Source organism: Manis pentadactyla, chromosome 3 (genome assembly GCF_030020395.1).
Source record: "Manis pentadactyla isolate mManPen7 chromosome 3, mManPen7.hap1, whole genome shotgun sequence".
Taxonomy (NCBI): Eukaryota; Metazoa; Chordata; class Mammalia; order Pholidota; family Manidae; genus Manis; species Manis pentadactyla.
In genome coordinates, this window is record NC_080021.1 from 185,207,359 (window position 1) to 185,235,281 (window position 27,923).

At 42.3% G+C, this 27,923-nt stretch overlaps 1 protein-coding gene across 1 annotated transcript; it reads right to left on the reverse strand.

Moving 5' to 3' along the window:
* Positions 1–18,083: 18,083 nt before the first annotated feature.
* SPATA31F3 (SPATA31 subfamily F member 3) lies at positions 18,084–26,944 on the reverse strand. The gene is given in 8 exon segments (XM_036898082.2): positions 18,084–18,373; positions 18,375–18,603; positions 21,842–22,111; positions 22,114–22,322; positions 23,218–23,226; positions 23,329–23,389; positions 23,908–23,953; positions 24,420–26,944. Coding segments are annotated over 8 exon segments (1,221 nt in total). The 5' UTR covers positions 24,564–26,944; the 3' UTR covers positions 18,084–18,120.
* Between the last annotated feature and the right edge of the window lie 979 nt (positions 26,945–27,923).

The following is a 27,923-nucleotide window of genomic DNA, read 5'->3' on the forward strand; positions in this document are numbered from 1 at the left end:
GTTGCATTTAGTTCCTTTTGTGAATTTTTGTCATGTTTTTGTTTCAAGCATATTGTGTCTCTTCATTTTTTTTTGACTTTCTATGTTGATTCTAAGAATTAGTAGAAAGGGCTACCTCTCCCAGTTCTAAAGATCTGGCCCTGTATACAGAAGGTCTCTTGCAGACTCTGAGTACCTGGTGGTTTTGACTGTCTGTCTGGAGGCCTTGTGTGTTGTCCTGGTGTCAGGGCTATTTGAAGGGGACACTGTTGAAAGGGCCCAATAAGAGATATTTCTGAGTAGATACCACTGGGGTCCACACTGTGGGGAGGCAGCATGCCCAGCCATTGTTTATAGGAAAGCCCTGCCTCTGCAGCCACCATATTGGCTCCATACTTACACTGCATAGTGGCTCAGGGGTGGGCAGCAAATGGCTTTTACCTGTGGTGCACTCCAAGGTCCTGGCATGGCCCCCAGGGAAGCCCCACCCTTGCAGCTACTGACTCTGAATCAAAAGTCCATGGTTCAGCATGTCTCAGTAATGTAGTAGCAACTGGTTCAAGGAATACCCCACCTCTGCAGCTACTGCGAAGGTTCCCACACTGTAGCAGTGGCCAGGATTTGATCTCCTGGCATCAGTGCTAACTGGCTCTGTGCCCTTGGGCAGCTAAGGACTGAATGTGCTTTCTGGCTGATGCATCTGAGTGTGGGCTAGGGCTGGGAAGCTGCCTAGACCAAGTCTGAAATTGGTGTTTGCTTTCCAGTGCTACTCCCTACATCAATGTCCATGTGGGGTAGGATTGCAAACAATCCCACTCACCAAACCTCTGTTCCAGAAAGAGTTCCAGCAGTTTTCGCACTAAACACTGGGTGCTTCAGATCTATAAGTTGAGTTTTTTCACTTACATTCCATATGTACTTTACAGTATATTTGTTTTCTGAGTACAGATTCCCTCACAGAGCAGGGAATCTGTACTCAGGACCCTCAAAAATGTCCATCCCCTCTGCTGGTTGTTGCTTTGGGAACTGGATTCCTTTCACTGAAATATCCCTGTGTCTCTTGCTGTGTGTGTGTGTGATCATTCTATTCCATGTTGTGCAGAAGGTGCCCACTCAGTCCTGTTATTCCTCAAGATGAACTGCTCTGTGCATAGGTATATATTCCATGTGAAAGTAGGAGGAGGGGGGCTCAAGCTATCTCTATGCCACCATCATCCCAGAAGTTGGTCTCTTTTTCACTGTGCTTGTGGAAACTGGCCGAATTCCAAAATTTTTTGGCTTTCCCTTGTGGTCAGAAAAGTCACCCACAGATATTGTATATGTTGCCTGTTCTCATCCCTGCTAGCCCTGTCTCACCTTTCAGGCTATCTTTCTGGGGAAGAAAAATGGACATGATGAGAGGGTGACTACCTATTTTCTAGAATTGAGTTTGAAAATTTGGTCTATCAGTCTCTCTAGTCCATTTTGAGAAATAGGAAAAGTACTGAGGCAGGAAGAGGAGTCAAGATGGCAGTGTGAGTAGGGCAGCAGAAATCTCCTCCCAAAACCATATATATTTTTGAAAATATAACAAATACAACAGAGAGACCATAAAATACAGTACAACAGCCAGGATACATCTACATCTGCAAGAACTAAGCATCTCACAGAAAGGGTAAGATACAAAGCTGTGATCAGGCGGGACGCGAGCACTCCCACCACCCCAGCTCACTGGTGGGAGGAAAAAGAATCAGAGTGGGGAGGGGAGTAGAAGCACAGAACTGATAAATAACCAGCCCTAGTAATCTGCACTGGGAGCACAGACACACACTGCATGGTGTACTGGATATTAGAGAAACGTAAAAGTAAAATCTGCGAGCAGGCCCCCACAGCCGGCTCCCCTGGGACAAAAGAAAAGCAAATGCGTTTTGAAAGTCTTAAAGGGACAGAGGCTTAACAGCTGGAGGGAATTGTCCTTGTCACAGCACACTCAGCCCAGCAGGCTGGGAATTCTGAGGAACTTCATGTGCCCCAACCTCCTGGGGGGTAACCGAGCCCCAAAGACCCTCATGGTGATAAGAAGCCTGTCACTTGTTCTCCCCAGACAGCACTGCCCTGACACAGGGGCCAAGAAGCCGGAGAGCACCCCACCCACAGCAACTGCCAGAGTCTCCTTCCACCATGCAGCTACCTGGGCGAGACCCAGAGGCTGCTGCCGGCACGCAGCTGCCTGGCACAGACAGAGGAAGCCAGGGCAAGGCATGAAGGAGTGCCGTTCTTGCAGGAGAACACACCTGGTGTGCCTGCCACTCCCCGCAGGGCTCTGGGCTATCCCGAGGGCTGCCCTGCCCACAGCAGCTCAGGGGATTAAACCAGAGGCTGCTCCCAGTGTGCGGGTAACTGACACAGGCAGTGGAGAAGGCAGTATGCTCCTAAATAATCAATGGATCAATTACCAAATTAAAACAGAGATCAAGGAATATAAGAAGACAAATACCAACAGCAGTACAAAGCCCCAACTTCTGTGGGATGCAGCGAAGGAAGTTTTAAGAGGAAAGTATATAGGAATTCAGGCCTCTTTAAAGATGGAAGAAAATTCCTAAATGTACAGTCTAAACTCACAATTATTGAAACTGGGAAAAGAAGAACAAATGAGGTCCAAACTCGGCAGAAGGAGGGACATAATAAAGATCAGAGAATAAATAAATAAAATTGAGAAGAGGAAAACAATAGAAAAAGATCAATGAAACCAAGAGCTGGATCTTTGAGAAAATAAACAAAACAGATAACCCCCTAGCCAGACTTACTAAGAGAAAAAGAGAATCTACACCATAAACAGAATCAGAAATGAGAAAGGAAAAATCATGACAGATCCCACAGAAATACAAAGAATTATGAGAGAATACTATGAAATTCTAACTGCTAACAAGCTGGAAAACCTAGAGGAAATGGACAACTTCCTAGAAAAATACAACCTTCCAAGACTGACCAAGGAAGAAACTGAAAATCTAAACAGACCAATTACCAGCAATGAAATTGAATCGATAATCAAAAAACTACCCAAGAACAAAACCCCAGGGCCAGATGGATTCACTGCTGAATTTTATCAGACACATAAAGACATAATACCCATTCTCTTTAAAGTTTTCCAAAAAAAATAGAGGAGGAGGGAATACTTCCAAACTGATTCTATGAAGCCAGCATCACTGTAATCCCCAAACCAGGCAAAGACCCCACAAAAAAAAGAAAATTACAGACCAATATCCCTGGTGAACATAGATGCAAAAATACTGAACAAAATTTTAGCAAACTGAACTCAAAAATACATCAAGAGGATCATACACCATGATCAAGTGAGATTCATCTCAAAGATGCAAGGATGGTACAACATTCAAAAATACATCAACATCATCCACATATCAACAAAAAGAAGGGCAAAAACCACATGATCATCTCCATAGATGCTTAAAAAGCATTCAACAAAATTCAACATCCATTCATGATAAAAACTCTCAATAAAATGAGTATAGAGGGCAAGTACCTCAACATAATAAAGGCCAGATATGACAAACCTACAGCCAACATCATACTCAATAGTGAGAAGTTGAAAGCTTTTCCTCTAAGATCAGAAAGAAGACAGGGATGCCCACTCTCCCCACTGTTATTCAACATAGTACTGGAGGTCCTAGCCATGGCAATGAGACAAAACAAAGAAATACAAGGAATCCAGATTGGTAAAGAAGAAGTCAAACTCTTATTATTTGCAGATGACATGATACTGTACATAAAAAACCCTAAAGACTCCACTCCAAAACTAGTAGAACAAATATCTGAATTCAGCAAAGCTGCTGGATACAAAATTAACACACAAAAATCGGTGGCATTCCTATACACTAACGATGAATTAGTAGAAAGAGAAATAAGGAAAACAATTCCATTCACAATTGCATCAAAAAGAATAAAATACCTAGGAATAAACCTAACCAAGGAAGTGAAAGACCTATACCCTGAAAACTACAAGACACTCTTGAGAGAAATTAAAGAGGACACTAACAAATGGAAACTCATTCCATGCTCTTGGCTAGGAAGAATTAATATTGTCAAAATGGCCATCCTGCCCAAAGCAAACTACAGATTCAATGCAATCCCTATCAGATTACAAACAGCATTCTTCAATGAACTGGAACAAATAGTTCTAAAATTCATATGGAACCACAAAAGACCCCGAATAGCCAAAGCAATCCTTAGAATGGAGAATAAAGCAGGGGTGATCTTGCTCCCCAACTTCAAGCTCTACTACAAAGCCACAGCTATCAAGACAATTTGGTACTGACACAATAACTGACCCACAGACCAGTGGAACAGAATAGAGAGTCCAGATATTAACCCAAACATATATGGTCAATTAATATACAATGAAGGAGATATGGATATAGAACAGGGAAAAGACAGCCTCTTCAGCAACTGATGTTGGCAAAACTGGACAGCTACATGTAAGAGAATGAAACTGGATCACTGTCTAACTCCATACACAAAAGTAAATTTGAAATGGATCAAATACCTGAATGTAAGTCATGAAAGCATAAAACTCTTAGAGAAAAACATAGGCAATAATCTCTTGTACATAAACATGAGCAACTTCTTCATGAACATATCCCCCTGGGCAAGGGAAACAAAAGCAAAAATGAACAAGTGGGACTATATCAAGCTGAAAAGCTTCTGTACAGCAAAGGACACCATCAATAGAACAAAAAAGGCATCCTACAGTATGGGAGAATATATTCACAAATGACGGATCTGATAAAGGGTTGACATCCAAAATAAGAGCTCACACACCTCAACAAACAAAAAGCAAATAATCCAATTAAAAAATGGGCACAGGATCTGAACACACAGTTCTCCAAAGAAGAAATTTAGATGGCCAACAGACACATGAAAAGATGCTCCACATCGCTTATCATCAGGGAAATGCAAATTAAAACCACAATGAGATATCACCTCACACCAGTAAGGATCGCCAACATCCAAAAGACAAACAATAACAAATGTTAGTGAGGTTGTGGAGAAAGGGGAACCCTCCTACACCGCTGGTGGGAATGTAAATTAGTTCAACCATTGTGGAAAGCACTATGGAGGTTCCTCAAAAAACTAAAAATGGAAATACCATTTGACCCAGGAATTCCACTCCTAGGAATTTACCCTAAGAATGCAGCAGCCCAGTTTGAGAAAGACATATGCATTCCTATGTTTATCACAGCACTATTTACAATAGCCAAGAAATGGAAGCAACTTAAGTGTCCATCAGTAGTTGAATGTATAAAGAAGATGTGGTACATATACACAATGGAATCTTATTCAGCCATAAGAAGAAAACAAATCCTACCATTTGCAACAACATGGATGGAGCTAAAGGGTATTATGCTCAGTGAAATAAGCCAGGCAGAGGAAGACAAGTACCAAATGATTTCACTCATCTGTGGAGTATAAGAACAAAGAAGAAAACTGAAGGAACAAAACAAGTAGCAGACTCACAGAACCCAAGAGTGGACTAACAGTTACGAAAGGGAAAGGGACTGGGGAGGATGGGTGGGAAGAGAGGGATAAGTGGAAAAAGAAAAAGGGGGGAATTTCTATTATCAGACATAATGTAGGTGTGGGGTATGGGGAGGGTTGTACAACACGGAGAAGACAAGTAGTGATTCTGTAGCATCTTACTACGCTGATGGACAATGACTGTAATGGGTTATGTGGGGTCGACTTGGTGATGGGAGGAGTATAGTAAACATAATGTTCCTCATGTAATTGTAGATTAATGATACCAAAATAAAAAAAAGAAAGAAAAGAAAAGGTACTGATACCATAATCTCAACACATTTTCTTTGCCCAGTCATGAATGTTGCATTCACTCAATAAAGATATGTAGAACACATGCTCTGTGAAAGGCAGTGAGAACCATCTAAATGTGTTTTCCTCTCTCCATAACTCATCGATAAGTTGGGCCTTCCTTTTCTACCCTTTGATCCTGCTTTGATTGCTTCTACCTGTTTCCCTTTCAGAGGTTTCCTTTGCATTGTTTTTGCCCAATGAAGCCTTCTTACTTTTCAGGAGATCACTATTACGTGCTTTTGAGTATTTTCCAAACAGCTGTCACTCTCATATCAATAATGAAATGAAAGCAAGTGCTCATCTTTTAGTTTGCATTGAACATAGCAGGATGAGATACCTCTGGTTGCAGCCAATTATGAGGCTGTTCTTCAGACTTTCTCAGATATTTATCCTTGTAAAGGTTCCTAAACTGTCTTCTGATTCCTTTTCTCCCTTTTCCCACTGCAGAGCAGTCCTGTCCACTCCTCCTTCCCCTTATAAATAAGCAACTTTTCTGCAGGGAATATGTTTTGTGCACACAGATATACCCCGTGTTACCACATATATTTTACTACCTTTCAAACACATCTAAACAGACTTTTTGGATGCAAAAGTACCAAGGAAAGATCTAGGCAGTCATAAACTTTCATTTCCTCTAGTTTCATATACCCAAATGGCCCTATTGTGTACCTTTTGTTCCATTTTTTGTCCCTCTTACTTTGTTGTTCTCCTTTAAAACTGAGTTGGCTGTTCCAGGTTTCTTGAATCTTCATATAAACTTGAGAATCAGTTTGTTGATAACTACAAAATAACTTGGAATTTTGATTGGGATTTCACTAGATTTATAGGTCAAGAACTGACATCTTGATAACACTGAGCCTTCCTTTCTTTGAACATGGAATATTGCTCCATTTGTTTAGTTTTCTTTTATGTTATTCATCTGAGTTTTGTAGTTTTCCTTATATAGATCTTCTATATATTCTTCTAGATTTATACCTATGTATTTCATTTTTGGAGGTGCTAATGTAAATGGAAAATTGTTTTAAATTTCAAATTATATTGTTCATTGCTGGTAGCAATGGACTTCTGTATATTTGCCTTATATCCTGCAACCTTGCTGTAATTGCTTATTAGTTCCAGGAGTTTTGTCAATTCCTTCAGATTTTCTACATAGCCAATCATGTCATCTGTGAACAAAGACAGTTTTATTTCTTCCTTCCCAGTCTGTATACCTTTAATTTCCTTTTCATGTCTTATTACATTGGGTAGGACTTGCCAGACATTTATTTTTACCTGTACAACCACTACAACTGTATTTTTGAAAATTATAGCTGATTTTATTTATTTCTCAAATATTCCATTGTACATGTTGGATATTTGAGAACACTCACTTTTAATCAAAGTTTCTTTTGTATATAGGTTTGATCTTTTCCTCCATTAACCATTAAAGGCTTTGGCTTCATTTGTTAATCCTAATTCTTTGTGTCCTCACAACTTACTCTCAAAATCAAAGCCACATCAATTCAAAATGACTTGGGATCTTGTTTGGATTTTGATGTTTTTTTCCTAAGATTCTATTTTACATTTTCTACCTTTAGAGAGGAAAAAAGTTTCCTAGAAAATGAAGGCATCTGAAAAGATGTGCTCTTAGAGCCTGTGGTCAGGGCTAGAAAGTGTAGGGGTGGGTTTTTTGGGGGACAGTGTGGAGGAGAGTTGTGTTTTTTTGCTTGTTTGTTTTACTGGCAGATTTCAGCTCCAGGAATTTGTCAAAATTCCTTTAAAGATATACTCCTAAAACCACCAATGACATGAGTAACAAGTAAGATAGTTTAACAGTGATTCTTGTTATCTTTACAGAGAATAATGGTTATAACAGGACTACTGTATATTAGAAGGTGCCTGTGGTTAGTTTGCTGATACACTATTAATAAGTCAGTTAATTTATAGAGTTACCCTCCTAATTGTTTAGCTTTTGTTCAATAACTATTGTGTTGTCTGCAAATGCCAGTAAGAACCAAAAGCATACCTTTCATTTCCTCCAAGGAGTCGTTCCTAAAAAATTCAAATAAGTTTGTTTCAGGCCTTTGAACAAGTGTTTCTCAATTTTTTTAAATGTAAAAACCTTATGATTTCCCCCTGAAACTTCTGATACAGCCTCTGAGAGGGGCTTCCCCAAACTATTTAGACTCTGTGTATGCCTAGGAACCTAGAAGATATTGTAAAGCTCTCCTGTTTTGTAGTCTGTTATTAAACATGGTCTTTAATATGTTTTCCAAACTTAAATATGTATATTATACCATTATAATGTATATATGCTTTTTCAATCCATTCCTTCCATTCCTTCCTGGAATTTTTTATAGACATGTCCCACCTACCCAGGATTCAACCATTTATAGATCATTGCTCTGGACTTCATATTCCTGTTGAGGTTGTTTCCACCTTTAAATCTTTACAAACAATGCTCCAATCAGTATTCTTTTACATATGCCCATAGGTCCTTTCACATAGAGTAGGGTTTTCTTGAGTCAAAGGTATATTAGTAGCTGTCTATATTTGCTAGAGCTTCCAAACACATGGAATCTTTAAGACAATCTTGAGAATTCTGTTCTTGTATCACACCATAAAGGGTAAAGTTTACCATATACCCCACAATGTTGTCCTTGTCTTTTAGAGGTAACCATCTTTAAATCAAAAGACAAAAGTGTAGCTGTGAAATAAAAAATGTAAAATTATTGTAAGGCTGTGTTTTTTACTTTCAGGTTCAGACTATTAGGGAGTCATGAAATCATTTTAGAGACTCACTATTAGGACTGTTTTAATTAAACAGGACAGAGAAGATAGAAAATATCAGGGAACATCACATGTGGTAAAAGCAGAATTGTTTCACAAAACTTTGATTTCCATTAAAGATCTATGAACACATGTTTATAACTATGGGTGTACAGGGTCACATCATAAACCATATACCTAACTATGTCTTGCAGTCCCAAAATTTGAAAAATATGCCATGAAAATCTTCTGAGGAAAATACTGTGGCCTTGGAAATAGTGATTGATTATGAGGAAGGTCCTTTGGAAGGGTTTTTGTGTCAGTTTTGCATTCTCCCTTTTGGTGTGCTGTGCTGTGTCTGTTTCTCTTACTATAAGTTAGGGACTTGCTTTCTCAATTAACCATAGAGCATGGCTGGTACTCATGAGGTATGTGGGCAGTGTCTGGGAACTATAAACCCAGACATTTCAAGAACACAGGGGATTTTTAGGGTAGTGAAACTATTTTGTATGATACTGTAATGGTGGATACCTGTCATTATACATTGATCAAAAACTATAGCATGTATAACACAAAGACTGAACCCTAATGTAAACTATGAACTTTAGTTAATAATAACGTATCAGTATTGGTTATCAATTGTAACAAATGTACCACAGTAAATTCAAGATGCTAATAAGAGGGGAAACTGTATGTGGCCAAGGGAAGGAAGGGATATATGGGAACTCTCTGTACTAGCTGCTCAATATTTTCACAAATCTAAAACTGATCTAAAAATAGTCTATTAGCATTTAAAAATTATACTATAACATGAATATTTTTGTAACTTGCTTTTTTCATTATGTTCATACATTATTAACATCTTTCTAGGGATCCAGTCTAGATAGACAGGGGCAAGTATAGTGTGGTAATGGGAAGGTCTGTCAAAATAGAGATAAAGCTGTGGAATGGGGATGAAATTCAGAGGATGTGGGAATTTAGGGGTAGGGGATGTTTTATCCAAAGATTCATAGAGGGGAGGGACTACAATTTGAATGGATGAGTGGAGATAACTGAGCCCTTGAATCTGAGCATCTCCAATAGGCTGGGAATTTGAGTAGGGCAGGGAGTTTTGGCTCATGCTCAGGGAGTCCTGGTCCCCTGCTGGCAAAACGCTAGCATGACAGGATTAAACAAAAGCAAAGAGATGAAGTCTCACTAACTCATCCCCGTGCTCAGCATATTCTAGGGCCTCCCTGCCAGGGTGGAGTGAGCAGGGACAGAAGTCAAGCAATTGCTGTAATGGGAATCTGCTGGGGCAGGTAGGAAGCCTATGGGGGATTCATGGGAAGGCCCTGCTCCACCTAAACCAGGATGTGTGCTTATTAACCTCAGCTCCCCACCTGATGCTGCTGTGACCCTTCTAAGTCACATTCCTTCTTCTGGGAATCCTCCTACATGGCTCCCTGCCCAACTCCCAATGGGCAGGAAGGATGTGCCTGTCACAAGACCTCCTATGATCTTTGGGGATGTTTTAGGAAAACACCTGGATGGTGCTGGTTCAGCAGGCCTGTGCCTGTGCCTCCTTGCTCTGGAGGCCACAACAGGGATGGGCCCCCATCCCTTAGGCACAGAACCACCATTCAGAGGAGGGACACATTTATGCTTCTTCCCATCCTGGCTTTTCTGCATCCTGCTAACAGTGAACATACAGTGCTGGGGTCCTATCAGACGAAGAGAGTCCTTCCACCACCTCCTGGTTTAATGTGATGTGAGTCATCCTGCATATCCTTAGGAATCAGGGCAGGGGTGTCCCAAGCCCCCATACCACATCACAAGGAAGCTACAGCACTTCCTGCTCTTCTTCCAGCTCTTGGCTCCTCTGCAGTAGGTCAAAAGGTGGGAATGCAGAGGTGCCAGCTTTTGAGAAATATGAGGTGACCCAAACAGGGGTCCATCCCATCCATTCAGGGCAGCCTCTTTTTCTTTCTGCTTCCCAGTTCTCTCCTCCTACCCCAAAACATCCCTGGTCTCTGAACACTAGGATGCCACACCTGCCCTCTTTGTGTCCCTAGCACCATCTTCTTCCTCATGATCTGTGTATCAGAGCTTTATCTGTGATCTCTTCTCCTCCAATGTTCCAAGAACACACTTATGCCCACCTAGGCATAAAATTTAGTTGGTCCTAGTGGTCAACTAAAAACTAGGATTTTAGTTGACCACTGACTCCTTAAGCCTTAACAGAAACTTGCCACATAAATCTATCTCTACCTCCTGCTTTCCGGCTCTGGTTCTCCATACTGCCCCCTAGCCCCTAGCCATGGCCTTCTTCCCAGCTTCTCATTCACCCATGTAGGTCTTTGCCTACACTGTCTTACATACAGAGAAATCTTTTTTCTATTGATAGACACAGTCTTATCTCATTAATACTACCTTCTCTCTACTTACCACAAGCAAAGTGTCTGTGCTTTTTCTGAGGCCAACCACTTAACTTAGGCACTCACTCCCATCCCCTTCACCACTGTATCACCACATTTTCCAGTAGTTCTCCTTTGCCTTAATGCATAATCAATTTATGCCTCTTGACTGAGTCTTTTCTATCAATACCCAACATGCTATGCCTCCTATCTTAAAAACAAAACAAAACCCTGTGGGCCCACACCCCCTTCCAGCTATTTGCTTGTTTTTCTGAACCTCTGTGGAACAAACCTCATTGAAGGAATGAAGTACACTAGCTATGACCAATTGCTCTCCATTCTTTCTCAAACCTACTGCAGTCATGTCTTAGCCTCTATCACTTACTTTGGTCTACTTTTCTCAAGGCCATGAATGACCTCTGTGTTGCTAAACCTAATGGTCAATTCAGTCCTCATTTGTTTGGCTGACTCACAACTTTTCATGCAGTTGATAACTTTTTCCTTGCAATATTTTCCTCTCTTGGCTTCCAGTATACAGCCTTCTGGTTTTCCTCCTACCTCACTGGTTACTGCTTCTCAATATCCTCTCCTTACTAGTTCCTCCTTTTCTTCTGAAGTTCTTAATGTTAAAGAGATCCAGAGTCCAGTCCTTGGATCTCTCCTTCATTTACATTTTTTCCCTTGGTGATCTTTGATCTGGTCTCATGGTTTTACATCAATCAGTCAAACAATCTTCTGCAACTAGGAACCTCCCTGAGCGTTATCAGGCTTCTGTGTTGAGAATATATTGTTGGAAGTATGGTTTTCCAGGAAGAAGCTGGAAGATTGGTTGTGATGATACTGAAGTAACTGTAACAGCAGAGGGAGTGAGAAGTCATATTCTGGATTCATTTTGAAGGTAGAGTTTAGGATTTACTGATGGGATTCGATCTGTACTGTTAGAAACAAAAAAGTCGAGAGTGACACCAATGTTTTTGGCCTGAAACTCACAAAAAAGAGGTACTGTGATGTTGGAAATACTTGAATTGGAGTAGGTTTTGTATGTGTGGTTGGGTGGTGGTCAGGAGAAAACATAATTGAGTTCACTTTTGAGATGAGTATTAAGCATCCAAGTGTGTATTTTGATTATGCAATTTGGGCACATGAGACTGTATACCCCCTGAGATCATGAGCTCCACAGAGGCAAGGCCTCTGTATGGGTGACTACTGGGTCTGGCATAGTTCCTGGAACATAGTAAGTACTCAAATATTTTAATCACCTTTCATTTCATGCAAGATGCCTTTCATTTTTCATACAATTTTTAAATTAAGGTATTATTGATATACACTCTTATGAAGGTTTCACATGAAAAACAATGTGGTTACAACATATTATCGAGACCCCCACCCCATACCCTACTGCAGTCACTGTCCATCAGTGTAGTAAGATGCCAAAGGGTACTTGTCTTCTCTGTGCTACACTGTCTTCCCCATGATCCATCCCACACCATGTGTACTAATCATAATACCCCTCAATCCCCTTCTCCCTCTCTCCCCACCCACCCTACCCCACCCAATCCCTTTCGTAACCGCTAGTCTCTTCTTGGAGGTTGTGAGTCGGCTGCTGTTTTATCCTTCAGTTTTGTTTCATTATTATATTCCACAAATGAGGGAAATCACTTGGTACATGTCTTTCTTTGCCTGACTTATTTCACTGAGCATAACACCCTCCAGCTCCATCCATGTTGCAAATGGTAGGATTTGTTTCTTTCCTGTGGCTGAATATATTCCATTGTGTGTATGTACCACATCTTCTTTATCCATTCATCTACTGATGGACACTTAGTTTACTTCAATATCTTTGCTATTCTAAATAGCGCTGCAAAAAACATATGGGTACACATGTCTTTTTGAATCTGATAACTTTTATTCTTTGGGTAAATTCCTAAGAGTGGAATTCCAGGGTCAAATGGTATTTCTATTTTGAGATTTTTTGAGGAACCTCCATATTGCTTTCCACAATGGCTGAATTAGTCTACATTCCCACCAGCAGTGTAGGAGGGTTCCCCTTTCTCTGCATTCTTGCCAGCATCTGTGGTTGTTAGTCTTTTCAATGCTGTCCATCCTAACTGGTGTGAAATGATATCTCAGTGTGGTTCTAATTTGCATTTCCCTGATGATTAGTGATGTGGAGCATCTTTTCATGTGCCTGTTGGCCATCTGGATTTCTTCTCTGGAGAATTGTCTGTTCATATCCTCTGACCATTTTTTAATGGGGTTATTTGCTTTGTGGTTGTTGAGGCATGGGAGTTCTTTATATATTTTGGATGTTAACCCCTTGTTGGATATGTCATTACAAATATATTCTCCCATACTGTAGATGCCTTTTTGTTCTGCTGATGGTGTCCTTTGCTGCGCAGAAGCTTTTTAGTATGATACAGTCCCATTTGGTCATTTTTTTATTTTGTTTCCCTTGCCCAAGAAGATGCGTTCAGGAAGAAGTTGCTCATGTTTATATTCAGGAGATTTTTGCCTATGTTGTCTTCTAAGAGTTTAATGGTTTCATGACTTAAATTCAGGTCTTTTATCCATTTCGAGTTTACTTTTGTATATGGGGTTAGACAATAAACCAGTTTCATTCTCTTGCATGTAGCTGTCCAGTTTTACCAACACCAGTTGTTAAAGAGGCTGTCATTTCCCCAATGTATGTCCATGACTCCTTTATCATATATTAATTGACCATATATGCTTGGGTTTACATCTGGGCTTTCTAGTCTCCATTGGTCTACAGGTCTGCTCTTGTGTCAGTACCAAATTGTCTTGATTACTGTGGCTTTGTGGTAGAGCTTGAAGTCAGGGAGCATAATCCCCCCAGTTTTATTCTTCCTTCTCAGGATTGCTTTGGATATTCAGGGTCTTCTGTAGTTCCATATGAATTTTAGAACTATTTGCTCTAGTTCATTGAAGAATTCTGTTGGTATTTTGATAGGGATTGCATTGAATCTGTAGATTGTTTTAGGCAGGATGGCCATTTTGACAATATTAATTCTTCCTATCCATGAGCATGGGATATGTTTCCATTTATTGGTGTCTTCTTTAATTTCTCTCATGAGTGTCCTGTAGTTTTCATGGTATAGGTCTTTCACTTCTTTGGTTAGGTTTATTCCCAGGTATTTTATTCTTTTTGATGCAATTGTGAATGGAATTGTTTTCCTGATTTCTCTTTCTGCTAGTTAATCATTAGTGTATAGGAATGCAACAAGTTTGTGTATTAATTTTGTATCTGGCAACTTTGCTGAATTCAGATATTAGTTCTAGTAGTTTGGGAGTGGAATTTTTACGGTTCTTTTTAGGTACAATATCATGTCATCTGCAAACAGTTACAGTTTTTCTTCTTTACCAGTCTGGATGCCTTTCATTTATTTCTGTTGTATGATTGCCGTGACTAAGACCTCCAAAACTATGTTGAATAAAAGTGGGGAGGGTGGGCATCCTTGTCTTGTTCTTGATCTTAAAAGAAAAGCTTTCAGCTTATTGCTGTTAAGTATGATGTTGGCTGTGGGTTTGAAGTATATGGCCTTTATTATGTTGAGGTACTTGCCCTCTATACCCATTTTATTGAGAGTTTTTATCATGAATGGATGTTGAATTTTGTTGAATACTTTTTTGGTATCTATGGAGATGATCATGTGGTTTTTGTCCTTTTTGTTGATGTGGTGGATGATTTTGAGGATTTTCTAATATTGTACCATCATTGCATCTGGTGTTTGTGGGATTTTTATTTGAACCAGGTTCCTTTGACATTTCATACTTGTATGTGGTGCCCTCTACTGTCCAGAAGCTCTCTTCTCTGGAGCTGCTCAGCCCCTGGAGCCATGTGGGGGTCTCAGGGGTGTGGTGCTTGTGCCTGTGGGAAGGAAAGAGCTGTTTCCTGCTTCTTGGCTGTCTCCACTGCCAGAAGCAGTGGATTGAGCACACACGTGTAATCCTCTATGCTTTGCATTTGTAGCTGCCGTATGTGGGGCTTCCCTCTGGCTGGCCTGATAGCAGGGCAGGGGCTGCCTGTTTTCGAGCCTGTGCAGGCTGGCTGGGAGGAAGGCACAGCAGGCTGCATATCACAGTGGGGGGCCTTGGAGCTGCTTAGCCAGCCAGGGGGATGGAGCACCTGAAGTTTCTGAACGTTCCCAATCTGCTGGGCAGAGTGCACCTGGGCAATTTTGTCCACCTGTCCTTTTTCCTGAGCAGTAAGCTCTGTGCAATCATTGCCCCTTTAGCAGCCCCCTTGCCATTAGGAAGTCTCTCAGACTGCCCACCTTTCTTTTGTCCCAGAGCAGCTGGATGTGGATCCCCGTTTTCCATAAGTGGCTGGAATCTCAGTCTCTCCAGGTATTCCATCTGTCTTAGCTTTCCAACCCCACTAATCTCCAGAGTGCCATGCAATGGAGATTTGGGCTTCCAGAGCAGATCTCCAGGGCTGGGTATTCAGCAGTCCTAGGCCTCCACTCCCTCCCTGCTCCATTTCTCTTCCTCCCACCAGTAAGCTGGTGTGGTGGAAGGGCTTGGGTCTCACCAGATCATGGCTTTGGTACTTTACACTGTTCCATGAGGTTTTTTCTTTGCTCCAGGTGTATGCAGTCTGGCACAGCCTTCTTCCCTGTTGCTCTTTCAGGATTAGTTGTATTAATTATATTTTTGTATTATATGTGGTTTAGGGAGGAAGCCTCTCTCTCACCTCTCACACCGCCGTCTTTAATCTCTCTCCCCAAGATGCCTTTCATTTTTATTGTGACCCTTTTATATGACCCTATGGTACTCCTCCTTGACTGAGCCCTTCTTGTAGCAGGACCCCATACACCACGTCTGTAATCACACTGCTGTAATAATTTATCTACCTCCCCAGTCCCAGTCTTACTGTTCACAGATTTAAATACATTGATCTACCTATCTTCCATCTTCCCATCTATTTATAATAATCATCTATCTTCTATGTATATCTATTTATCTAGCTGTCTATCTAGGGTCATATGCCCAAATCACCTAACCAACATATACATTTGAATGTCCAATATCCATCTCTAACTACCAAAGTGAACTCCTCATTACACCCCAACCCCGGGCCACCCAATCACAAATACCACTCTACAACATTCAGTATTTCTCAGTTCTGTTAATGGCAACTCCATCTTGACAGTTGTTTCAGCCAAAAACACTGGTGTCATCTTCAACTTGTTTTTTCTGTCCACATCCACATCCAGTCTAGTAGTAAATCCTGCTGTCTTTATCTTCAAATTGAATCCAGTATCTAAACACTTCTAATCCCCTCTGTTGCTACCATTACTAGAGTTACCTCATAACTAATCTCCCTGCTTCTATTGAAGTCTGTACTGTATTATTAGCACCACAGCCTGTCATCCTTTTAAAATATGTCAGATCTAAGCAGATCCTCCAAAAGCTCCCCTCCCCCATTTACCCAGAGTTAAGAGTCAACGTCTTTGCAATGACCTTCTAGGCCTTGCCCCATGTGGCCCCTTTACTTCTCTGACCTCATTCTTTACTACTTTCTCCCTTGATTACTCTACTTTAGGCTTACTGTTCTTGTTGCTTGGAATAGGCTAGACATGCTCCAGCCTCCAACTTCTGCATTACCTCTAATTTCTGTCTGGAATGCTCTGAGTTATCCACAAACTAGACCATCTCCCTCTAGTCTATGGTCACATGTTAATTTCTTAGTAAGACCTGCCTGAATTCCCTATTTAAAACTGCACCCCACCTAGTATTCCACAGATCTCTTACCCTGATTTTTTGCATATATTTGGTCACGTTCTACATAGTTTATTTTTTACTTATGCTTTTATTCTTTCTTTCCCTGACACACCACCAGTGGAAGCTCATTGAGTTAATGCTTATACAAGTGCTTGGCATATAGTTGCCAACTCAATATTAGTTGAAAAAATGGATGCATCAATGCCATCTATTCTCTATTCTGACAACCTCAATCTGATGCCTTAAACATTTTAACACACTTTTTTGATTATTACAGTTACTCACCATGAAGTCACTGCTCTCTGACATGGCATGCCCATTTGTTTGACACCACGCCTTTGCTCATGTACGCTCGTTCTGGGGAAGCTTGTCTAGCCCCAACCTCCTTCCCAGCTACCTTCTGCTCATCCTTTGAAATTCAATCTACATATCACCTGTTTAATTTGAACATCCTCCCAAATTAGCTTTTGTGCCCTTTTATGTACTTTCACCTACTTCCTCTAACCAGCTGTTTTCACATTGTTTTTAGTAATTTTTTTATTTGTCTATTCCGTGATTCCATGAGCTCTATGGAGAAAGGCCTGTGTGTTGTTAACTGTTGTGTCCTTAGTGTCTGGCACAGTACCTGGCACACAGTAAGTACATGAATATTTGAATTGTTGAATACAAGACTCAGCTCAAAATCATTTTTATTGTGACCCTTTGCAGGACCTTCTTATCAACTGATCATCATTCTAGGAGGCATTTATACCATGCAGCTGAAAGGCAATGGGGGTCAAACAGGCAACAGGCCTACAGCAGGCTCCTAGATGGGTTACCCCTTTCAGATCTAATCAATAACAATAGGGCACACAGAGAGGAGATATTCTATCACTTGCTTTTGGCATCTGTCAAATTTATCTGTGTACTTTTGATAAACATAAAAGCATTTCCTCAAGGACGGAGTACTGTGACACTCCCTTAAAGTCCTTCCCTCCAGACTGTGGGCATATATAGTAGTTGCTGGTAAATTGTACCTGTGGGTCAAAAATGCACTGGATTCCTGGCCACTATCTGTACTATCACCATGCCCACACTGCTTCTCTAGGCCCAAGGATGCCACAGGAGGCCATGATAAAATTCAAGCCTGACCATTACCTTCAGTACACCTCAGACAAGGGCCTTCCTTCTCTGCTTAAGACCCTTTATCAACAGTTCATGGTGGGGCTGAAAGAGTTGTGTGGAATGCTGACCTAGCAAAGTGTTGATTTAAGCTCCTGTACCATGGGAAGTATTATCTGCCTCCTCTACTCTATCACATATTAATTTGAAAATAAGGAAGCACAAACAGGTGGTTCTTTGCTTAAAGGTACAGAGTATATTTGAAGAGAGATCTTGCCTCATCTGCACATCAATGGAAATGATGATGACAGTCTTTTTCAAGGGATGCAGAAGTTTGGGAACCTACTAACTCCTTTATCCTGGACTGGATATGCTCCTTCAATAGACATGTGCCTTCTGCTGAGGTAAGAGCTGTGGCCTGGGATGGATTTTCTGGTTGAGTGGTACAAGTCAACTGAGGACAGTGCTTGCAGCCATTGCAGGAAAGGCACAGGAACCAGGAGTGTCTGGACTGAAGGGAATGTTGCTGTCTAGGGACTGGGGGCATCAAAGAAGGTCATGCCCTCCTCCTCTGTTTTCTTTTCCAACTTAGCTGCCCTCACAAGGTCTTTGGCAGGCTGTGGCCACTTCTCAGCCTTTTTTGTTGTGGTTTTGGCCACTGTCTCATCCTTAGACAGAAGAATGGGTTCCTTATGCCTTTGACCTTTCACCTTGGGATTAATTCAGTGCGGAAAGTGCTTCATCTCATTTCCCAAGCCAGCTTCTGCAGCTTCTGAAAGGGTAGGGCTCTGGTGAGTATGGGCTACCTTTACCAGACTCTGTAGCTCATGGCCCTACAAATTTTGGCTCCATAAAATGTGAATCTGAAAAATGTGGCCTCTTCAAATACTGGACTTACAAAATTTGGCCTAGCAAATGATGGCCCCATAAGTTGCCCTGTAATGTCTGGCCCTTTAAGCCCTGGACCCTCCAGTTTTGGCATTCTCAGGAATCGTGGGTAAGGTCATTCATCTTGCTCTAACAGCCTTGAAGACCATTCTTATCTGGGCCTTTTGCCCTCAGGAATCCTGAAGGATGCTCTAGGAAATCCAGGTGAAGAAGAAGCTGGTGATGGTGCTGACAGGGAGCAGTAAGCTGAGAGGATGGCTCTATAGCCTTAGATCCTTCTGGTCCCAACTCACTCAAGGAAACAATTTTGGCCAAACTAAAATTCTACCTGAGAAAGATCCAGGAGATACATTTGGGAAATCAAGGGCTCTGGGGGTTCTACTTAGAGTGACCCTACTAGCTACTGAACTTCATCAGAGTTTATGTTCTCTCTGGTTGGGGACAGCCTCAATGCTGCTATCCTCAGTCATTCTCTGCTGCTTTGAGTTTTCCTGAGTCCTCTGTTTCCTGTGCTGGGTAGGTAGAGAGCTATCCTCACCCTTGTAGAGGCCTGGGGTTAAGAGGTCCAGAGGTCCTCCAGGCTGGACCTCTTCAGCTGAATACAAACACCTGGGCCTCTATCATGTCCCTACTAGGTTGTGAGATATCAGAGGTCTAGTGGGTAGAACCATGAGGACTGTTCTGGAACTAGGTTGCTTTTGGTTCTGCTGCACTACTGTAGTTTTATTGCAAGCTCTTTAAGTGAACCATTCTGGGGCACATGAGATGTCTGGTGGGATGGGAGGTTCCTGGAGAAATGTTTTCCCTTGGTATATTGTTTAGACTCCTAAAAGACTCCTAGGCACAGAAGATATTCCTTGGGACAGCCACAGTTTATTGCCTGGACTACTTTGTCTTTATGAGACCTCCCAAATGTGTCTCCAGGAATTTCTTTTTCAGGTAAAAATTTAGTTTGGCCAAAGCAAAACAGAAGGAATAAAATAACAGTAGACTCTGAGATGGGACTAGTGGTTATCAAAGGGGAAAAGTTGGGGAGGGTCAGGGGAAAGGGAGAAGAGGATTAAGGGGCACAATAATTTGTAATCACAATATAGGTACATCACAGGGACAGTAATACAGTACGGAGAATACAATTAATGACTCTATAACATCTTATTACGTTGATAGACAGTCACTGCAATGGAGGGGGTGAGAACTTAATAATATGGGTGAATGTTGAACCACTGTGTTGTATATGTGAAACCACCAGAAGACTGTATATCAATAATACTTTAATAAAAATAAATTTAGTTTGGCCAAGATGGGTGGCTTGAGAGTGGTCAGGGCTAACAGGATCTGTCTGGCTTTCTAGAGTCACCATCTCCATTTACCTGTTCTTTAGTTTGGAATGCTTGTGCACTGTCTGCAGAAGTCTCATTGGCATCTGTAACGCCTGCCCCAGGACTTCTACATTGCTGTTTAGATAAGACTGGACCCCCAACAGGTGCAGGAATCATCTATGTGATTGCAGACTGGCTAGTGATTGCTGGGGCCATGGCCTTGGAGAGAGCCACATAATAAAGGGCCAGCAACCCTGACAAGAAGGCCAAAAGTTGTCTCCAGTTTCTTAAATGGCTCCCTTGGAGGACACTCAGGCAGGTGCTGATCAGCTTATCAGTGACAGCATCTAGTGAGGCTTGCTACTAGTCAAGCGCTGTCAATATTCAGGGTGTCATTTCCTGATCCATGTAGGGCCTGAATGCTGCCTCATGTGTAGGAGCTTATTTTTTGGGGTGCAAGGGAAACTGAATTGCTGCCAAGGCCACTAAAATGCTCCAGACCCAGGGATTTGCAGTTCCAACAGCTACATGTTTGGGCAAGGACAATAACATAGATCTTCCTACATTTGTTGGGAAGACAATGATGTAGTGGATATTCCCACATCAATTTGGTTCTGCAACACTGCCTTGGTCTAGGCGAGCAACAGTGGACTGACCCTGCTGCCACAGTGGATCAGAATAGGTCACTATCCCCACTGGCCTCTAGGCCTCTAGGCCTGCAGGTCATTTAACATTCACATTGGTCAGAGGCTGCAGGTCAGGAGGGGACAGGAGCAATTGGTTGGTCTGACAGATCATCTGGCACAGACCGTATCAATGGTGAATCAACCTGCTAAGGCACAACTCCAGCAGCTCCAGACAAGCTCCAGGAAAACTCTTTCTTGAAAACTGAAATGGCTTCCCCAAACAGGTAAGTCCATGGGTCTCAGGGGGCAGGCTACAATATGTCTCAGGGCTTATGTTGTATGGTCTGTGCATCTACAGAGATCTCTGGGCAACAGTTGGCAAATCCCACTGAAGTGGGAGCTGCCTTTGCAGCTGGTGCCATGCCAAGGCTTTACACTTGGCCAGAGCTGGAAATGGGACATTGCTATGGGCTTGTTGATTGTCAGATGGAGATGCCCAAATGTGGGAATGTGGGAAGAAGGTGGGGCTAACTGAAGTGGATGAAATCTTAAAACAGTATGGAGATTAAGGGACTGAAGAAAAAGGAACTAGGCCCCCATTTTGTGGAGAGATCTCCAGAGGTAGACCAGGGACTTATTGTGCAAAAACGAGGAGCCATAGAAAGGTAGCCATGTTTCTGCTGCAGATAACACACTGAGGCCTTGCCGGATCCCCCAGACAGTGGACAGGGGCCACTTAGAAACTGAAAGGTGGTAGAGGGTAGAGCCAGACCCATGGAGTTTGGGATTTTCTTACAGTGATACTTACTGTGGGTTCATAGGGTATCCTTCAAAACCCAGTGTTTGAGTAGACTGGCTGTCTTCCCATGAATTCCAGGTCATGGATACAAAAGCCCATGTTTTCAACAGAGGCATTAGAGGTAACATGCATGGTGAAATAAATGGTTGTTCTTTCTTCTGGGCTTGGAAAATTCTGGTGGCAGTGTAAGGTGCATTGAAACACTTCCACAGATCTTGGGAGTCCTCAGGTGTAGAAATTTATGCATTTATATACATACTTTTAAAGATACCTCAGGACTTTTGGGATATAGGAATATGCAAGGCCATAGGGTGTTTAAGGTTTCTGAGCTCTGGGTTCAGGAAAACAGAGAGAATTAGGTATTCATGGTCTGCTGACCTTTTTTCTCCAGGACACATTCACAGTTGCTCTTCTTGTCCTGCTGGTTCACAGGAATCCTAGGCTCCTCAAGGCTTGAAGAAGACAGAGCTCTTGCATCCCAGGACACATCTGGCACTTGAAATCTCTGCTTTAGTTGGATGTGTTCAGCCTCGTAATCTTGGATGCTGATTGTACCAGTTGACTGGGAAGCTGACTGGATTAAGGATTTCTGATTCATTAGTTGTGACTTTGTGGGGTTTGCAGATGCATGTGAAAGCTTTTGGATTGCAGGGAACCCTGAATCTGCTCAAAAGAGAGATTAGACATGGACAAAATCTCTAGGCAAGAGGAGGTCTGTGATGGACCCAATGAGGTGGGGGAGATCAGAGTGTTCTCACCCACCAGCAACTGCTGAATCTCCAGATCTACAGCACTGCAAATGGGGCAGGAGGGATCTGCACACAGGAGCCGCCACACACTTCCCTCCGGAGGGGCCACCCTGGCTGGGAAGGGAGACATGGTAACCATTTGGAGTGACATCTGCCTCCTTGAAAGTATGTGGCCTGGAAATTGGCCCTGTTCTTCCCTAGTCCTGTAAAGCCTGGGTTCTATATTTCCGGGTTGTCTGTACTACTGCTTTTCTCCAGAAACATTCAGCAGGTTAGGGCGGGCTGGGCTGAGGTTCTGGGCTTGTTGGGCAAAGTCTCCGACAACTGATGGGAGCACAGGGCCATAAGAGACTGGGAAGTGGGATGAGTTTTCTGCTGACCTGTGTTGAGAAGCTGAACTAGGAGAAGGGAACAAGGCTTTGGGGGAACCAATGTTTAGCTAATATGGTATCACCAGGTAGAACCTGGAGTCAGTCTTGTTTGGGCCTAAGAGAGTCCCAGCCTGCCATTCAGTATTTCCAACCTGTGGAAAATGAGGTCCTTATGGGAGCTCTGCATTCTGGGGACTATAGGGTGTACACAATGTCTCTTGGGAGCCAACCCCATTCTCTAGAGACCACAAGAAGAGGATAAGATGACAGATTCTCGTCTGAGGGCTGTCCCTGGAGCTGACCTTCCTGAAGGAAGAACCAGAGGAGGTAATGTCAGCAGGTCCAGCTAGACTCTGAGGGGTCTGCCCTTGAAAGGGCACAGTTGTAGAGAGAATATGTAGAGAGAACGATTACTTATTCACACACTCATTTATTCATTCTCTTGACTGGTAACTTTTCTTATGGCTGAGTGCAAACCCATGTAGAGTCTTTTATGAATTGCCCAGTAGTCACATCCTGAATTCCAGGATCATGGTGAGCCTCGCCCAGAGCAGAACTGAGAGACTCCCCCCTTCTGAGACATATGATTCCCCTCTGCCCTGGAAACCCTCTCAGCCAGCCCTCCAGCCTCCACTGTCCCTGGCTCCCTCCTAGACACTGTCCCTCTCCTCATCCCTGCCCTGGCCAGGCAGAGAATCATCACAGGCCAGGCCGGAGCTGGAGACTACGAAGAGCACGTGATCACCTTTTCATGATAGAGAGCAGCTCCCACGGCTTCTCAGCTTCCTCCTGGGGAAGTCTCCTAGCTGAGAAACCAGGAGACGGTGTTACATGGAACGGGGGAGGATTCGGGGACATCCTGCAGGAAGCTGAAGGCCTTTGGTTGAGAGGATACTGGAAAGCCCCAGTCAATGCTCTAAGGCACGTCTGTGTACAGTTTAACCAGTGATGAAGTGATGTCCTGGACCTGATCTCCCTTGATTATCACAACCACACTGAGTGAGGTGGGATCATCAGATGCCCATTTCATGGATAACCAAGAAATGAAGTAACTTTCACAGGGTCATAAAGCTAGTAAATGATACAGGTAAGGACTTCTGTCCTACTTCCTAATTTCTCACTCCTGGGGTAAGGTGGATAATTTTGGAACATTCCCAGGCTCTGATTTCCCACCCAAGAAAGTCTTCTGGTAGAATTTTTCAACTTGGGGAATTGGTGCCTTAGTAGTTAGAGCACCTGGCTCCTGGCACTGGGGCTAGAGGGACAGATCCATGGGCACCTCGCCTACCACGGAGGGGAGTCAGAACAGAGACTGTGACTTTACCTCTTGATGTTCTATCTTTAGCTCTTTATTTGACTCTCCAGTGATGCTTAAAGACAAAGAAGTTAAGGGTGTGAAGCTAGGACACCATTTTCTCTTCATGTCTAAAATGAGACAAAACCCGCAAATATTTCCCAAACCTTTTCTGTATTCCAATTTTATACATTCTCCTATCTTTCTTTTCCTATTCTACCTTTTCACCTTATCATTTCCTTTCTCTTATTTCTGACTCACTTTGAGGCTCTTTCATACTCTATACCCCCACCCATTCCATAAACAAGTTCTGTGGGGAGATCAGAAGTAGGCAGTAGAAAAAGGGGAACAGATTAAAGGATGGGTAACCTAGTAGCCAAAGGACATTAGCCATCCAAGGCCCTGAATGTCTACCAAAATGTGAATCACCCAAATTTGGAGTTCTTCTGGGGTCCAATGAGGAAACCCCCATAAAAAACTGGGGCATAAGGATAACAAGAGAAAGTGAGGGGATAACTGGTTCAGTAATGGTCATTACCTACACGGCAACAGCTCCTGTTAGGTCCCAGCATTAATTCTTGCAGATTCTTTTTAACTTGCCAAATAATTAATGCAATAATGATGATGGAGCCATACGTGTATAAGGGATATACAGCATCCCATAGAACAAAGATAGGGCTCAACATAATCTAAACCTCACTAGCCATCCCTCTCCCTAAGCTTTCAGGGTCTTGGAACCTAATGCCTCCAAATTCCAGACCTTGTCATTTCTGCCTCACAGAGGATGGAACCAGATCACCAGACTGCATCACAAAGCCCTCCTGTTTCACAAGGCATACACAGCATTACAGACCTTTATCTGCCCAGTAGAAGCTAATGAGGTTTGGTGTTCAGATGGGGTTATATGGTTGTCTATATGGTTGTAGAGCCTGGGCCTAAAAGTGTGATGATCACAGGCAGCATACACTCTTTCAAGCTCTCTCTAGTCCCTATAACCTGATGGCTCAGCTCTCCCCTTAAGACATTAGTCTGGCATCTATCCCCAGATAACTAATGCCCTAAGGAGAGGTAGTAGATAGGTCAGAGGAACTCCAAATACATCATCTGTACTGGGAAGATAAGTAAAAAACATATATGAGCATAGGGCAAGCACTGTCTTGTTAAGTCTTGGAAAGTGAGGGTTTGATGTCACAGGCAATAGGTGGTCAGTATTGAGTGATTTATGAAGAAGACCATGTCTGATATGGCAAGGAAAGGACATAGTTGCTGTCCTCAAATAGCTTTTTGAGAGTTAAAGAAGGACTACTCCAAGTCTGTAGTCAAGCTTGAGATGGATGGGAAGAGACTGAAAACCCTGTCTTCCATGGAGGCTAGTTTCTGGAGCTTGATTTCACAGAACAGCCTGTACAATCCTGCCTATTTACAGAGATGAGGTTTTGGAAAGGCTTTTGGTTATGGACCACAAACTTGTGGCTATTTGGTTGAATTCACCATGGTTGGGATGTTTGACTGAGTGTGTTTTGAAATCTGAATCTAAATACCTTTAGGCAGGGCAAGATTTTTCCTGTTTAACTTCAGTACCCACCATTCTTGGGCCAACTGATTCACATATTAATGTTAACTTCAAGGACCCTATTGACATTCTGAGATTTCTGAATTTCCTTAAGAAGTCCCATGCCCCAAGTCCTTAGGCTCAAAAACTCTGAAGTGCTATTTGGTCCTTCCTCCAGCATCCAGTCCAACACTGAACAGGTGAATGAGCCCTCAATCTGTGCTCACTGCTAAGCTGGCTGTGTCAAAGATATGATAACATTTATTACCTGCCTGTGCTCAAGACATTTAAAAATCTACTTTCAAAGACAAGACCAATTCACATAAAACAAGAACCAATCTTACTAGGGGTTGAGGAAGACGGGCATAAGGAGTTATTATTTAATGGGTACAGGGTTTGTTTAGGATGATGAAAAAGTTCTGAAAATGGATAGTGGTGATGGTTGCACAACCCTGAATGTAATTAATGTCACTGAAATGTACAGTTAAAATGGTTAAAATAGTAAATTTTATGTTAAGCATATTTTATGACAATTTAAAAAACAAAAGACAAAATAAAACCCTATCATTAGCATGAGCCATTTTTTTTACCAGCTATAAGGAAGAATACTTTGAAAATGATTTGACAAAAAAATGGATTACTGAATGTTTTCCTTAAATGTCCTTTTTCTACAGAACCAAAATAAAAACAAAATAGATCCTTACATTTAAGATAATTTAAGAAGAGTCTCACTCTGAAAATGGGATGAGTTTGAGCCATTTCAACATCTTCCCTGAACTTGAAAATTCCATTATACAGGAACAAGAAGACTTTTTCAACCAAAGAGCACTGAATGACAGGTTAACAAACGTCAATTAAAAAGAAGCTACACCAGCTTTTTAGTAGTAGGTCAAGATACTTACAAAATAGATGGACTCTTTCATTACTTTGAGTATTCCTCCCCCACCTGCTCCTGCTTCCTGCAGTTGCTGTTGCCCCTCCTCTGCTGCTGCAACAGTTCTGTCTCCCATTAACCTGACCCAGTGTGGCCCTGCATGATGTTTGGTGTTCTCCTCCCCTAGGCTATAAATATATATGACTAATAAGCTGCTGTCAGTCTCACAGGTCCAATGTCAGGTGTTGTGCATTCAGCCAAGCCCAGAACCCTAGGGTGGGATGAAGATAAGGTGGACAGAACACTGTATCCTACCCAACCAGTTCTTGCTTCCTGAAGCTGCTGCTGCCCTCTGTGCTGCTGAAATAGTTCTTAGTCTCCCATTAGCCTGACCTCTAGCCAGGCAAAGTCATCAAATTCTGCAAACTTTGAACATGCTGCACTATTTACCAGTGCACTATTTACCTTACAGGTAACCCACAGCCACTGTCATCCACTAAGCCATTACAACAATTTGCTACAAACTCCTCTCCAGCAACTCACCCAGCCCTTGCTCCTGTATCTCAGAGCTGAGGAGTTAGAGTCAAAGACAATCTTAATGTTTTTGCAGAGTAGGCCTGGGGTACAGGTTTATTATTTGATTTGGCACTCACTGATGGAGCACCATTGCTTGTGTGGCATCACATTGACAGGACGGTGGCATCATCCTAAACAAGGGCACATTCACGTAATGAACACACTGTCATTTTTCATGATGTGGGTATGGATCTTCACATTTGCCCTTCCTGCCTCACGTTTTACATGGAACCCAGACAAGGAGGTGAAATATACAGAGAGCCTCTGGGAACTCTAAAGGGCTACACAATTATAAAGGATTTATATTCATTTGTTTCTAGAAACTTTTCTAAAGCCAGACCCTGCTTCCATTCCAATGCTATAGCACTACAATTACTGAAATAGAATTTCTTCAGGAAACTTCACAGTTATTGTATGTACCATGGGTCATATCATATCCCCTTAAAGAAAATTCCTGACATACATGACACCGTATGAGTTTGTCCCTCCATACAAGCCTTACAAAGGAGTTTTGCTGTGTGTCATTCTCAGGCTCTATTACTGAACATTAGATGTGCCAAGGTGCTGGGGACAGAGAAGCATGGTTGCTGTTATTCAGCAGCAACATATTTATACATGAGTATTTTTATTAATGCTCAAGGGCTAAGATTTCCAAGGAGATGGACAGGAAGCCCCAGGGTAGTGTCAGGCCACAAGATCACCAGCGCTCATGCCGTGGCTTACTACACTATGCAGGAGTAGTAAGCAGCCAGAGGCACTAGAGGGCAGCATCTACCCTCCCAATGCTCCTAGTCCTGTGGATACTCTGGACAGAAACTTTAAAAGGCCATCTGCTCCACTGGCTCTCAATCCTGGCCTTACATAAGAATTACTGTGAGGCTTGCAAAAATATAGATTTACTGGCATCCCCTCAGACTTAATGAATCTGAATCCCTAGGGCCAGGGTCTGGCAATCTATATATTAAGGATAAAAAAAAACCCTCAACCAATAAAGCACTGGGTTCTGGGATATATATTGGGAGCAATTGATAAGTCCTTTTCCCT